The sequence below is a fragment of the Eleutherodactylus coqui genome, chromosome 2 (genome assembly GCF_035609145.1).
Source record: "Eleutherodactylus coqui strain aEleCoq1 chromosome 2, aEleCoq1.hap1, whole genome shotgun sequence".
Lineage (NCBI taxonomy): Eukaryota > Metazoa > Chordata > Amphibia > Anura > Eleutherodactylidae > Eleutherodactylus > Eleutherodactylus coqui.
The window spans coordinates 24,564,476-24,577,781 of NC_089838.1; the positions used below are offsets into that span (position 1 = coordinate 24,564,476).

The window sequence follows — 13,306 nt, forward strand, 5'->3', positions numbered from 1 at the left end:
AGCTCCATCACTAAGGGGTTAAATCTATCTTGTTTGGTATTTCTTGACCTTTTTTCCCTATTGACTAACTTGCAGTGTAGAAGCTACTGTTATACCTGGAAATCATAAACAAGCAGCTATTTACTGATCCGGTACTGTTGGGGAAAAACTAGGTAGAGCACCAATAATACAGGGAAGTGCGGACAGAAGGGGAGCGCAGCTGTGTAGTACAGCTGTGTAGTGGTTAAGAAAGGGCCTTCTGCAGATCGGGCAATAAGGTGCTGCTGGCTTAGTACACTAAAGGTGGTAGAAGTGTGAAAAAAAGAAGGCACTAAGCCTCAGGCACAAACTGTTGGTAGGTTGTTTAAAAAGGAGCGAAGCCAATAATGTAAATCAAAGGGAGAATGCTTTATGTAGAGCTGGCAGGTAACGCATCTTAGAGTTATGCAGACCTCTTCATCAGCCAGCTGAATAGAATACATGATGGTAAGTAATTCCCTCATGGTGGTCCGATCCATAAACCGATCATGACCATTGGTGGCCAGCGGTAAAGGCTTCATGTTAGCTCTTGGTCCCTTATATCTTACCACCCGTTAACAGGTTTCATATATATATATATATATATATATATATATATATATATATATATTCCCCCCCCCCCCTCCTTTCTTCAACCAATCACATCAATGACCTAGATGCATGGGCATTTCCATAATGGAGAGATATGAGGAGATACGGTGTGGGTCTTTAGATGTGTATGGACGTTCCATAATCAATCCATGTGTTTGTATCTAATATTGCCATTTGATTTGTCACATTATAACAAACCAGCAGTGCAAAGGATTTGGAGAGTTTCCTAATTTTTTTTTATAACTCGAGGCGTCATTTCTTGAAAGGGAACCTGTCATGGCCTTGAGCCCCATAACATAGATTATGCTGTGCAAAAGGTCAGGGAACCCTTGGGCTGTGCTATGATCAGCGGGTGCCCCGTTCTTCTGCCACCCCACCCCTGAAAGGCCATGTGCCTGCAGCGTGACTCTTTTCGGACCGGTGTATGCGCACAGCTTCCCATAAAGATTAATGGGCCAGTGTGCGCAAAGGGCAGACTGAAACAAATCACACTGCTGGTGTATAGACTTCAGGGATGGGGCAAATAGGGCACCCGGAGACCAAAGCACACTGCCAAGCATTCCTGGATAGGGTTTCCTGGTCTTTGAGCCTCATACTGCAGTTTTTGGGGCTCATAGGTAATGACAGGTTGCCTTTAATACAAAGTTTCTCCATTGCCTCACACTCTTTTCCCGGCAAAAATCGCAGCATGTCCCGTCTTTGGGCGGTCTATCTATTGTTTTCGGTGGGGCCGGAAAACACGCTGCATGGCGTGCCTTGTGAGGTTTCCCAATGAAGACTATCCTCAACTGTATCATAAGTGTACTGAAGTGATGGCAGGTGTTTTTGACTCCGATGTCTTGCATCCCGGGGGTACATCACATGCGCAGTATCAGGCTGAGTTACACCGTGTGAAACTAGCCTAAGTGTGTGCTGCCATGTTGAGTAATATGGGTCTGTATACCGTATGTATTGTCCATTTTTCAAATGCACTTCTCACAGACGAAAAAATGCTAGTGTGCTGTAGGCCTTATAAAAACTTGGGCTGGCTATAGCTTCCATTAGGGCACTGACTTGTGTATATACGAGGGTCGGACCGAAAGTAATGCAAAAGTGGTAATAACTAGAGATGAGCGAGTATATTCGCTAAGGCACATTACTCGAGCGAGTAGTGCCTTAGCCGAGTATCTCCCCGCTTGTCTCTAAAGATTCGGGGGCCAGCGGCGGGGTAGAGCGGGGAGGAACGGAGGGGAGATCTCTCTCTCCCCCCCCCCCCCCTCGTTCCCCGCCGCAACTCACCTGTCACCCACGCCGGCCCCCGAATCTTTGGAGACGAGCGGGGAGATACTCGGCTAAGGCACTACTCGCTCGGGTAATGTTCCTTAGCGAGTATACTCGCTCATCTCTAGTCATAACTTCTTTATTAACTGATGTTCATATGGCACATGTAGTTGGAGTGACTCTTCCTCTATACCGGTGCTTCAGAATTTTTTTCTTCCTTGCTGGTAAATAATGGATTCCAAGGGTGGAAGTCTCCTGTGATCAGCTTGAAGCATTCAATCTGGTGACAGGAGATGAAACATGGGAGTATCCTTATAATCCGGAAACATGGTGGCACCCTTCTTCTCCAAGGCTTAAAAAGGTCAAGAGCCAGGACAGCACTGCAAGTCATGGCGACTGGTCTTTGGGATGATAAGGGCATCATTCTCGATTGTCTGGAATGAAGCGGTACCTTCAGCAGCGAGCGATAGGTGACGCAAATGCATCATTTTTAATGGAGACTATATTGAGTAGGAAATTTATATAGAGGAAGAGTCACTCCCGCTACATGTGCAATTTGAATGATCTACATCCGTTAATAAAGAAGTTATGATCACTTTTGCATTACTTTCAGTACGACTCTCGTATATAGTTTCTATTGGCCAGGATGGGAACTGCATACAGAACAGCCCCCTAGTGGTGAAAAGGGGCAGCCAAGATTTTTACAAGTATGTGTATAGGACAGAGGAGCTACATGAGCTAATAAAGCAGAAGAACATAGCCTTAGTAAAGGGGTTGGGTCAAGATGAAAAGCTATTAGCAAAAAAGCAAAGCTGAGCCCCAGGGTCCTACCCTCTATTAGTAGGAACTAAGTCCCAAACCTTGCCAAAGGCTTATAGATAAATGGGGTTGTGTCCCAGTAACATATAACCTTTATTTGACATTTCTAAAAACACCCAAATAAACTGGGTAGTAATTGCCCATTGCTGTAGTCATAACAACAGCATCTATGGAGACTAAACCTAAAATATCAGAAACTCCCTTACCCATGCCACAAAAAAATGCAGTTAAACCCAAAACATAATAATAGGAATTACTGCATTTGTAGGAACCCAACCAACTCAAATATTTTGTTATGTGTTTTGCATTGTGAATGCCTCGAAAATAATTTTAAAAAGTAATGTCAGAATTGCTATTTTTTTTTTGTTTGCCTCGCAAAAGTCACATGTACCTGGAAATGGTACCAATAAGGGCTCCTGCACACTTGCGTTTTTCTTGCGCGTTTTTTTCACGCGATTGTCAATGGGACTTTCTAATGTTAAAAATGCATCGCACAAAAATTGCAAAGCGCCAACTTGCGATGCGGTTTTTAACATTAGAAAGTCCCATTGATAATCGCGTGAAAAAAACGCGCAAGAAAAACGCAAGTGTGCAGGAGCCCTAAAAATGACAACTCTTTCTGCAAAAAAACAAACAAACAAAGAAGCAATCACTGAAATCTATCAGAAAACTAAAAATGTTATGGGTCTTAGTTAGAGATGAGCGAGTATACTTGCTAAGGGCAGTTGCTCAAGTGAGCATTGCCCTTAGTGAGTACCTGCCCGCTCGAGAGACAAGGATCGGTGCCGGCGCGGGGGAGCGGAGAGTTGCGGCAGTCAGCAGGGGTGAGCAGGGGGGAGAGAGAGAGAGATCTCCCCTCCGTTCCTCCCCGCTCTCCCCCGCCGCTCCCTGTCTGCCGCCGGCACCCGAACCTTTTATCTCGCGCAGGCAGGTACTCGCTAAGGGCATTGCTCGCTCGAGCAATTGCCCTTAGCGAGTATGCTCACTCATCACTAGTCTTAGTATGTGGCGAGGCACATTCAATTGTATATTCAAGTTACCGTATATACTCGAGTATTAGCCGACCCAAGTATAAGCCGAGTCAATAACTTTTACCACAAAAAATTGGTAGAATTTATTGACTTGAGTATAAGCCTAGCTATACTCGAGTATATAGTAGGTAAAAAAAATGCAGTACTCACCTCCCAGCAGGCGTCTGTGTCCCCGGCGTGATGCTCTCCCCGGCGGTTCGGCCAGCTGCTGCAGTCTTCTCCCCGGCTTGCTTTTGAAATCCCCGCCGTCAGCGTTGTGATTGGATCGAGTGCTGGCCAATCACAGCTGCCGCTCGATAAACCAATCACAGCCATTCAGAATGACATAGACCCCGGCTGATAGGTGAGTATTGAGTTTTTTTGTTAGTTTTTTTTAACCTCACTCGAGTATAAGCCAGGGTGGTCTTTTTCAGCACGTTTTTTTTGTGCTGAAAAACTCGGCTTATACTCGAGTATATACGGTATGTCATTTTTACCGATCACTGAAAGTTGTGAGGACAAAACCCAAAAACCAAGGTGGAATTTCTTGTTTTTCCCAATCTGCCCCCACCTACAACATATTATATGTACCCCAGATGGTGCCATTAAAATACACAACTCGTCCAAAAAAAAAAAAAAAAGCAATCCCTCATATGAGTACGTCAACAAGTTATGGCTCTTGCAATGTGACTATGAAAGTCGATTGGTAATTAAGGCACAAAATAGGCTGGTCGCTAAGGGGTTAATAATTTGTTACTCAGTAACCAATGTACATGAGAGGCTGTCTTGTGATTTATATATGAAGCACAAGCTTTTATCCACATTAACGGCAATTCAATGTGAACCCCGCCGGTGAATTTGGGGAACCGAGGTTCACCATGCCATGCTTGAGCATGAGCGTGACTCGCCGAAATGGAATGTCTTCTGTCTCGCTGCACACTGTACGGGCCGCCCGCTCTTTGTAACCGGTCTTGCTGGAAAACTGGTTTACCTCTTTGATGCTTTTGGGTGTACATGTATGCCCTCCAGCATCGGGGATTGTATGGAGCGGGATAAGCAGCCAATCCTGCTATATACAGGGCAAAGGCCGGTTATTTCTGACAGCTGACACTTGCCAGCAACAGCCGCGCCTGTAACTCTACAGGTGATGGCAATATTTAAATGTCTTGATTGGAGGCCCCCCCACCCCCACATTCCTGCCCACGATGCCTGTGGCGTGGCTTGTCAAAATGCGGTATATGTAATATTATGATATTAGATTATATTGCAGGAGCGATCAAATAATTGCAAATTCAAGCCCCCCTATGGAGACCAAAAAAAACGTAAAAATAAGTTAAAAACATTTTTTAGCAATTAGAAAAAATAAAAGGTAGCAAAAGTTTAAACCAGGTCCTCATGCAGTGGCCCCTGTAATCGCCAGACTTAACTCTGTGCAATATTTACTTGTGGGGCTACATCAAGGACAATGTAGACCTCTCACCAACCAAGCCACTAATGAGAGACAAACCCCCCGAAACAGCTGTCTGTGTATGGATTCTGGCTTGGTTTTCAATTCCAAATCTTTGTTAAGACCTATATAAAGGATCGGACATTGATTTGCAGGAATGCTGCCATCCAATAGGTGGCGCTGCAGAGATATTGTTCCATCTTCCTTATTTACAATGAATCCATGTATTGCGGATAAAACCTGGGACCCTTGTACGTCATATAAATCAGAAGCCAGCTTCACATGTACATTGGCTGCTCAGTAATACATTTATTAAAGTTGGACTTACTTCAGTCGACACCCTGTTTTTAGAACCGCAAAACTGTATAGTCACTGACTAGTCAAAGGCAGAACTTCACTTTAAAGGGATATGACTATTTCTGCATCACTCGGCTATCTCCATAGAAAATGAATGTGGTAGTGGTCACATGTGCACTCCATTCACTATGGGGCACTTGGAGTGCACTGTTCTTGTGGTCTTTGGGGGTCCCAACATTCAGATCTTATTTATAAGTGAAAAATTATTCTGGTTAGAGACCCCTTTTAAACTAGGGCATCTGTTAGCTAAGGGGCACGAAAGCATGCCCTGTATTGTAATCAACACGCCCCTTTTGACTGATTGGCTGAGAGAAAAAACAGAATGCTTTTTTTCTCCCAGGAAACAGCGCTGTACATGTCCACAGGCGGGATCTGGTACTGCAGCTTAGCTTTATTCAAGTGAATGTAATACCAGACACAACCTTTAAAAAAGGTGGCATTGTTTCTGGGGTAAAAATTACCCTTTTTTTTTCCAAATCTCATACCGACTCTTTCGAGAAACCTGAGGTATGTGCTCTCTTTGCTGTGCTGTAAAATATGATGATAGCTGAAAAAAGTCTCCTGATTGAACCCATTTTGTAATATCTGCATCAAATTGATGTACTCTACATATATCATCTAGAAAAAAACACATTTAAAACTAGAATAGGAAAAAAAATTTAATAAAAAAAGTAATGTTACTTTTACTAAAATGATTGATTTTTTTTCTGACTTGAAAGGAACAGAACATCATTTTAGAATTAATGTTCCTGGAGCCACGTAGGCTTCTTCATCTTATATCTTGTCATTTGCTGTTATGAACCTGTTCAGACTTGAACATTGTGATATCCCATTAATGTCTGCGGGTTCGAAATTGTCGCTGACACCAAGAATTTCGCTCGTTTTTGCTTTTTTTTATTAGATAAATGGCAAAAACACTCTCGGTTCCAAAAGGCTCTGAGATAAGTTCTTCAGATGCTGAATGGAATCCACCACTTGATAACCAAGTTGGAACAGGGTGGTGTTGCATACATCTTGTACGGTTTGAACTATACTGAAATGTAAGTGTAGCCTCCACTTCTCGACAGTCTCTGATGATTTCCTGATGGTTGCAAATTTACTGGAATTAGGGGAAACCGTTGCATTTGTATTCTCCTCAATCCACGATGAAAGACCTTCCTTCCATTGAAGACCTACAAAATTGTAGATTTCATTGGCTTTCTTGATAGGATCCTTCGCGAGATCTTCATACCGTACCAGCATATACTTCCCTCTCAGCCAAGGAGGTCTACTGAAAGCAGTCTCCAGTGAATTACTGTAATCCATACACATGTTCCTGATCATTAAGAGGTCTATATTATGAGGTTTTCGACCTGATGAGTTCCAGATTTGGTAAGATCTATACTGGTCTACAAAAGTGCTTATTCGTGAGGCCAGAACAGCCCTGGGGTCCCTGACAAGGTGAATTATTTTAAGATTCAGTCTCGGATCTTCCACTAGAGTCCTCATATGGTTGATCTCAGGAATTCTGATGGTCTTTATGGCCATGGTTTTGTAAGATCGACAGGTTGTGGAGGCCAAAGTCAAGTTAATCTTTCGACATGTTTTTAAACATTGGTTTTCTTGGAGTTCCTCTAACTGGTTGCATACAGGAGGAGAACATAAAGCTTTACTTGCACCCCTTCGGAAAAAAGAAGACGTAACGTGATCTTTAGGCGCCGGCTTGATGTAGTTTTCCAGAAGATAGAAGTCACAATCATAGAGATTATGCAGCAGGTCTCTATAGGCACCAAGAAGAGATCTCCTGTCGATTGTAGGCAGCCCATTGGCATTGGTAAACATACTCTGTACATGGTAAAGGGGCTCAAATAGATAGAAGACGTCAGAGTTTTGGTTGAAAAGTTGCCCAAGAAATGAAGATCCACTCCTGGCAGATGCGAGTATTAGGAGGTGTTTTCTGCCCTGCTGTCCGTTTAGGTCTTCACATAAAGCTCTTGTAACATTATCTACAAAAGAAAGCTCATATATAAAAATATTCTTAAATTCTATTCGACAAGTCAATGCAATAAAGTGCCACCATTGGGTTTGCTCATGTTACTGCACCCTTACGAGATAGACACCACCCAAGCTTACCTTGGATGGTGCCTCCACCTCAATAATCCCATCGTTCATGTCAGGTTTTTACAATCTTCATTTTGTACTAAGCGCTAAACTTGCCTGTGCAAATGATCATGATAAGAATATTAACCAAGAAACTGCTGATAATAATTGGAAGGGAGCCGACACTTAATGCATAAATAGTATGACTGTAAAGGGAGAACGCTGCAGGGGGCCAGGAAGCCTACAAGAATTTATGTGACCGGATTTATGGTCTGCATTAATGATGTTTGTGGAGTTACAGACTATAAAATTTTAATGATCTGCAAGGTCAACAATACAGCGAGGAATCAGGAGAATAATGGCCAAAAAGCGCCATTTGTGCAGCAGCACAATGCAAATAAACACAGTAATGACTCTCCCTGACAGAAGAAGACATCAAAATCCTGAGACGTAAGCTTTATGGAAATATTACAGATTTGACAGGACTGAGGGGCATGTTGTTAGAACGGGTAAAATGAATACAAGAGTGTTCCTAATCTCAAGGATGTGGCTTCTGTTTTATTCTACTCAATCCAATTATATGGTCAACTCCAGAACTTAAAGGGAACTTGTCATCATGTTTGAGCACCACAAACTATGTTAGGAGGCTTAAATGTGAGGGAACGGGCAGCTCTTTTTGGACGGTCTATGTGCGCGCGTGCTCTCCTATCTATATGGTAGAGCGCGTGCACCCAACCTTTTTCAATGCAACCATGGAATATAAAAGGCTGACAGAGGGATGGGGCTCCCTCTGTCACCCAACGGACCCCTGCAATATGATCGTGGGGTCCGGGTGGCTTGCTATGGTGGCTTATAAGGCTCAGCCTCTGCCTGAGCTTCACAGGTTTTATAATACACTGCTATACTGAAGTATAGCATTGTATTATAAGAATGATAAAAGATGGTGATTGCCCCCTAGAAGGACAAAAATAAAAAGTTAAACTAATCAAAAAAGAATAAAAATAAAAAACATTAAAACTCCACCTTTCCCCCTTTACTATATAGGAAAAAAAAAGAAAACAAAATACATGGCGAAAATAGCTATTTCTACCTATCTCGCCTCAAAAAGCGGAATAGAAGGCAATCAGAACATCGTATGAATCAAGAAATGGTACCATTAAAAAATACAACTCGTTCATCCAGCAAAAAACAGGCCTTCGTAGAGCTCCGTCGATGGCAAAATAAAAATATTATGGCTTTCGATATGCGGCAAGATAAAAGCAAATCTTTCTTTAAAAAAATAGTATTTTAATGTACAAAAATGACAAAACCTAAGAAAACTGTATAAACTTGGTATCGCCAGACTCGAGCTGACCCAGAGTTATCACCTTATTTATTTTGTATGGTGAAAGATGAAATCCAAAACACAGATGGCAGAAATTACTCTTTTTCGCAAGATGGGCGGTATTTTTTACTGCTACTAATAATGTCACATACAGTGTACTGAAAAACATTAAAAAAAGGCAGTGAAATGAAAAAAAAAACCACACAAGTGCGTCATTTTTGAAGGTATTTTTTTTTACGACATACACACTGCAGCTACAATGACATGATAATTGTATTCTGTGGGTCAGTACAATTATGGCAATACCAAATCTGTATATCATTTTGTTGTATGTTTATTTCTCTTTTTGCATCTTTTTCTATTAGTACCTTTATGTACAAACAATCTTTTTGCTCAATTTATTACATTTTTCATGCAGTTGAGGTGGTATTTTTTATGATGGCATGAAAAATACATACCGTATATACTCAAGTATTAGCCGACCCGAGTATAAGCCGAATCCATAAGTTTTACCAAAAAAAATTGGTAAAACCTATTGACTCGAGTATAAGCCTAGCTATACTAGAGTATATAGTAGGTTAAAAAAAAGGAAAACTCACCTATCAGCCAGCGTCTGTGTCCCCGGCGCGATGCTGTCCCCGTTGGCCAGCTGTTGCAGTCTTCCCTCCGCTGTCCTCTCCCTGGCTTGCTTTTGAAATCCCTGCCGTCAGTGCTGTGATTGTATCGAGCGCTGGCCAATCACAGCGCCGACAGCGGGGATTTCAAAAGCAAGCCAGGGAGAAGACAGCGGGGAGAAGACTGCAGAAGCTGGTCGCACCGCCGGGGACAGCAGCACACCGGGGAAACAGACGCCAGCTGACAGGTGAATATTGAGGTTTTTTTTACCTCACTCGAGTATAAGCAGAGGGGGGCTTTTTCAGCACATTTTTTTTCTGCTGAAAATCTCGGCTTATACCCAAGTATATATAGTAAGTTGTTATTTTAATATACTGGACTTTTACAGATACAGTGATACCAATAAATATATTTTTTATCTTAAAAATGGGGAAAATCACCTTCGTAGACTTTTAATATTTTTGTAACTATTGACAAAGCATTATTTCACTTATTTTTTACCTTCTTTTTAAGACCCTAAGGCAGTGATGGTGAACCTATGGCACGCGAGCCAGAGGCGGCACGCAGAGCCCTCCCTTCTGGCACGTGCCGCCATCGGCTGCTCACCACTAGTGAATACCAGCAGGGGCCGTGGCTCCACTGCCGGTATTCACTCACTGCGCTGCTAGCTGCACAGATCCCGGCGCACACTGTGACATCAGTGTGCAGCCGGGATCCTCCTCCCCCCTCCCTCGACATCTCCTCTTAGGTTCCGCGAGAGCAGGGGGAGGAGGCGTCTGGCAGCACACTAACATCACAGTGTGTGCCGGGATCATCACCGAGCAGAAGAGGAGCGGAGCTCCCAGGAGGAGGAGGGGGTAAGTATGTGGGTCTCGGAGGGGGTGGGTGGTGGAGGACCACTGTGGGGTCTCACTATTATACTGGAGGCCGCTGTGGGGTCTCACTATTACACTGGGGGCTGCTATGGGGTCTCACTCTTACACTGGGGGCCGCTGTGGGTTGTCACTAATATACTGGGGGCTGCTGTGGGGTTTCACTATTACACTGTGGGCTGCTGTGGGGTGTAACTAATACACTGGGGCCGCTGTGGGGTGTCACTAATACACTGGGGCCACTGTGGGGTCTCACTATTACACTGGGGGCTGCTGTGGGGTCTCACTAATATAGTGGGGCTGTTGTGGGGTCTCACTAATATACTGGGGGCCACTGTGGGGTGTCACTATTATAATGGGGGCTGCTGTGGGGTGTCACTATTATACTGGGGGCTGCTGTGGGATGTCACTATTATACTGGGGGAAGAGGAGTGTCACTATTATTCTGGGGTGGTGTCACTATTATACTGGGGTGGTGTCACTATTACCGCTGGGGGGTTGGTCACTATTACTGCTGGGGTATGTTTACATGTGGTGGAAATGGGCAGGGCTGTTTCAAAATAGATAAGCCCCGCCCCCTGAGATGTTGGCACATGGCGATAAATATGTGGTTTTTGGGTTGCAGTTTGGGCACTCAGTCTTTTGGTCTCTAAAAGGTTCGCCATCACTGCCCCAAGGGGACTTTAACTAGCGATTATTGAATCAGTTATAATATAATATACTGCAATACTCTAGTATTGCAGTATATTTAATTTCTGCAGGCATTCTGCAAGGCCCTGCCACAGGCACATTTTAATAGGCAGAAATACACGGCTACAAGACAAGACATCTGAACGACACCCTGCAATCCCACTGCTAGGAAGGGGCTGTTTAAGACATTTAAATGCTGATTGGGACACTTAAATGCCGCTCTTAGAATTGACAGCAACATTTAAGTGGTTTACAGCCACAGCCAGAGCTACGGTATCTCTAATTGTGGCTGCTGCAGCCCGGTGTCAGCTCATTGCATGATGTTTTGTCACATTTTCTACATATTTATAAGGTGCAGTGGCATCAGGTGGGTGCTACCCTGTGGAAGTTGGGGAAGGCATGGCCTGGTTGTAAGAGATAGGGAATTAGGATTAACCAAGATGGTAGGGTAAGTTGGGTACACAAGTGACAAGTATGTGTGCTAGGGGGCAGGTGTCAGTCCTGAGTATAGATAGGGTACGAGGAGCTACTGAGGTGCCCAGTAGTTTGGGTGCAGGAAGAAGCAATGTTAACCTGTCCCAATTTATTACCTCCACATTGCATATATAGTTCATGTTGGGGTGTGGGATCCCATTTCAAGCTTTGCTTTTGGGTTCAGTGACTAAACTACAACTCTCAGCATGTCCTGACAGAGGTTGGTTGCCAGGGAGTTGTAGCTTCTCCGCAGCTAGAGCGTCATAGGGGATTAAAGGGGTTGTCGAGGCATTTTTTCTATTGACCTATCTTAGGAAAAGTCATCAATAGATGGTTGTCGGGGGTCCACCCCTGAGGATCCCCGCTGATCATACAATTTCTAGTGCTACTGCAGTATGGTCAGTGCTGGAAGCAGACAGTACTGACAACATTGCAGCGGCCCGCTTTGGTACTGCAGGCACAGGTCTCGGTGAATTCAATGGGAGTTATGCCTGCGCTACCAACCCAGGCCGTTGCACTACTTATAGTACAGTCTGCTTCCTGCGCTGTCTGTGTGCTGACAGCGCTACCTAGAGTCAGCTGATTGTCATGGATCCCAAGCAGAAGACCCTCAGCGATCATCTGTGGGTGGGAACATCTTCTAAGGAGAGGTCATCAATAGAAAAAACGCCCAAAGTCCCGGACAACCCATTTAAGACCATAGTTGTTGGTATTGAAAGAATGAGAAATGTCAACTCAATGACTGGATGCAGAATAATGAGCTATACATCATTGTTATAAGACAGAAAACAAGTGATTTTGTCACCTTTGATGTGTCCACAGCGATTCTCAGCCGCCATGCTCCTGCAAGGTGATGTAATGGTCATCCTTAGGGACTTAATGGCCGTGTACTGGATTCCCAGCGATGTAAATACTAACAGCACAAGGACTTTCCATGAACACTCCATCATTCAGAATTTACATAGCTTCAGCTGTATGTCCACAGCACCTACGGAAGACATTAAGTAGCCATGACTTAAGGGATCAATGACACAAATCTCAACTATGTGACTGCATGGACAATAGGGTTCCAATTAAAAGTTAATGTAGTACAAAGTTGACAACTTTTGAGAAGGGACCTTAGAGAGTTTTGAAAAGTGGTGTAATGAGTGGCATCATTTTTGATCTTATGCCCCTCCCATTTATATGGCGGTACACATACCTACAGAATTTGAAACATACAACGTGCACATTATCCCCTTCATCATAAACTTAAAATGAATACAGACCCCAGGCCAGACCCCCTAAACAAATAGAGAACCCAAACCAGACCCCTTAAACATATAACAGACCATGGACCAGACCCCTTAAACATATAACAGACCAGACCCCCTGGATATGTGCAGACCACAGACCAGAGCCTTTAAATGATTATATGACAAAGACCTTCTGGTCGAAACATTGTTGCAGTTACGTCCTTGGAGGAATAAAGACTTTTAAATTTTTACACCTTGAATGCTGTGACATCTTACTTAAAGGGAACCTGTCACCAGGTACATGCTGCCCTAACCACAGGCAACATGAATCTGGCACAGGTATGTCCATTCAGCCCATGTGTGCTTTATTCTGAAATGCTGCTGTGTTTCAGAAAAACATACTTAGAAGTTTGACTCTGAGCTAAGTTCTTGGAGCTCCTGTGTCAAAGATGAGAACCATGCCAGACTCTTCTTACCCACATTATCAAGACTGGCAGCTCCTCTCTTTGCTTGTG

At 43.7% G+C, this 13,306-nt stretch overlaps 1 protein-coding gene across 2 annotated transcripts; it reads right to left on the bottom strand.

Moving 5' to 3' along the window:
- Positions 1-6,312: 6,312 nt before the first annotated feature.
- LOC136610312 (carbohydrate sulfotransferase 1-like) lies at positions 6,313-12,527 on the bottom strand. 2 transcript variants are annotated; one of them, XM_066589542.1, is made up of 3 exons: positions 12,377-12,527; positions 10,084-10,095; positions 6,313-7,487 (listed from the first exon to the last, which is right to left on the bottom strand). In XM_066589542.1, exons 1-3 carry the CDS (start codon positions 12,504-12,506, stop codon positions 6,400-6,402), a joined length of 1,230 nt encoding a protein of 409 aa, XP_066445639.1. In that variant the 5' UTR covers positions 12,507-12,527; the 3' UTR covers positions 6,313-6,399. The 2 variants fall into 2 exon arrangements, with proteins under 2 accessions (XP_066445639.1, XP_066445638.1); XM_066589541.1 differs by lacking the exon at positions 10,084-10,095 and having other exon boundaries at positions 12,362-12,527.
- Positions 12,528-13,306: the final 779 nt, after the last annotated feature.

Coding starts and splice junctions, on each gene's coding strand:
- LOC136610312 (XM_066589541.1), bottom strand. CDS start 12,506: ATGATGGAGTGTTCATGGAAAGTCCTTGTGCTGTTAGTATTTACATCG. Junction 7,488..12,361: donor TCGCTGTGGACACATCAAAG/GTGACAAAATCA, acceptor TTTCTTTTGTAG/ATAATGTTACAAGAGCTTTA.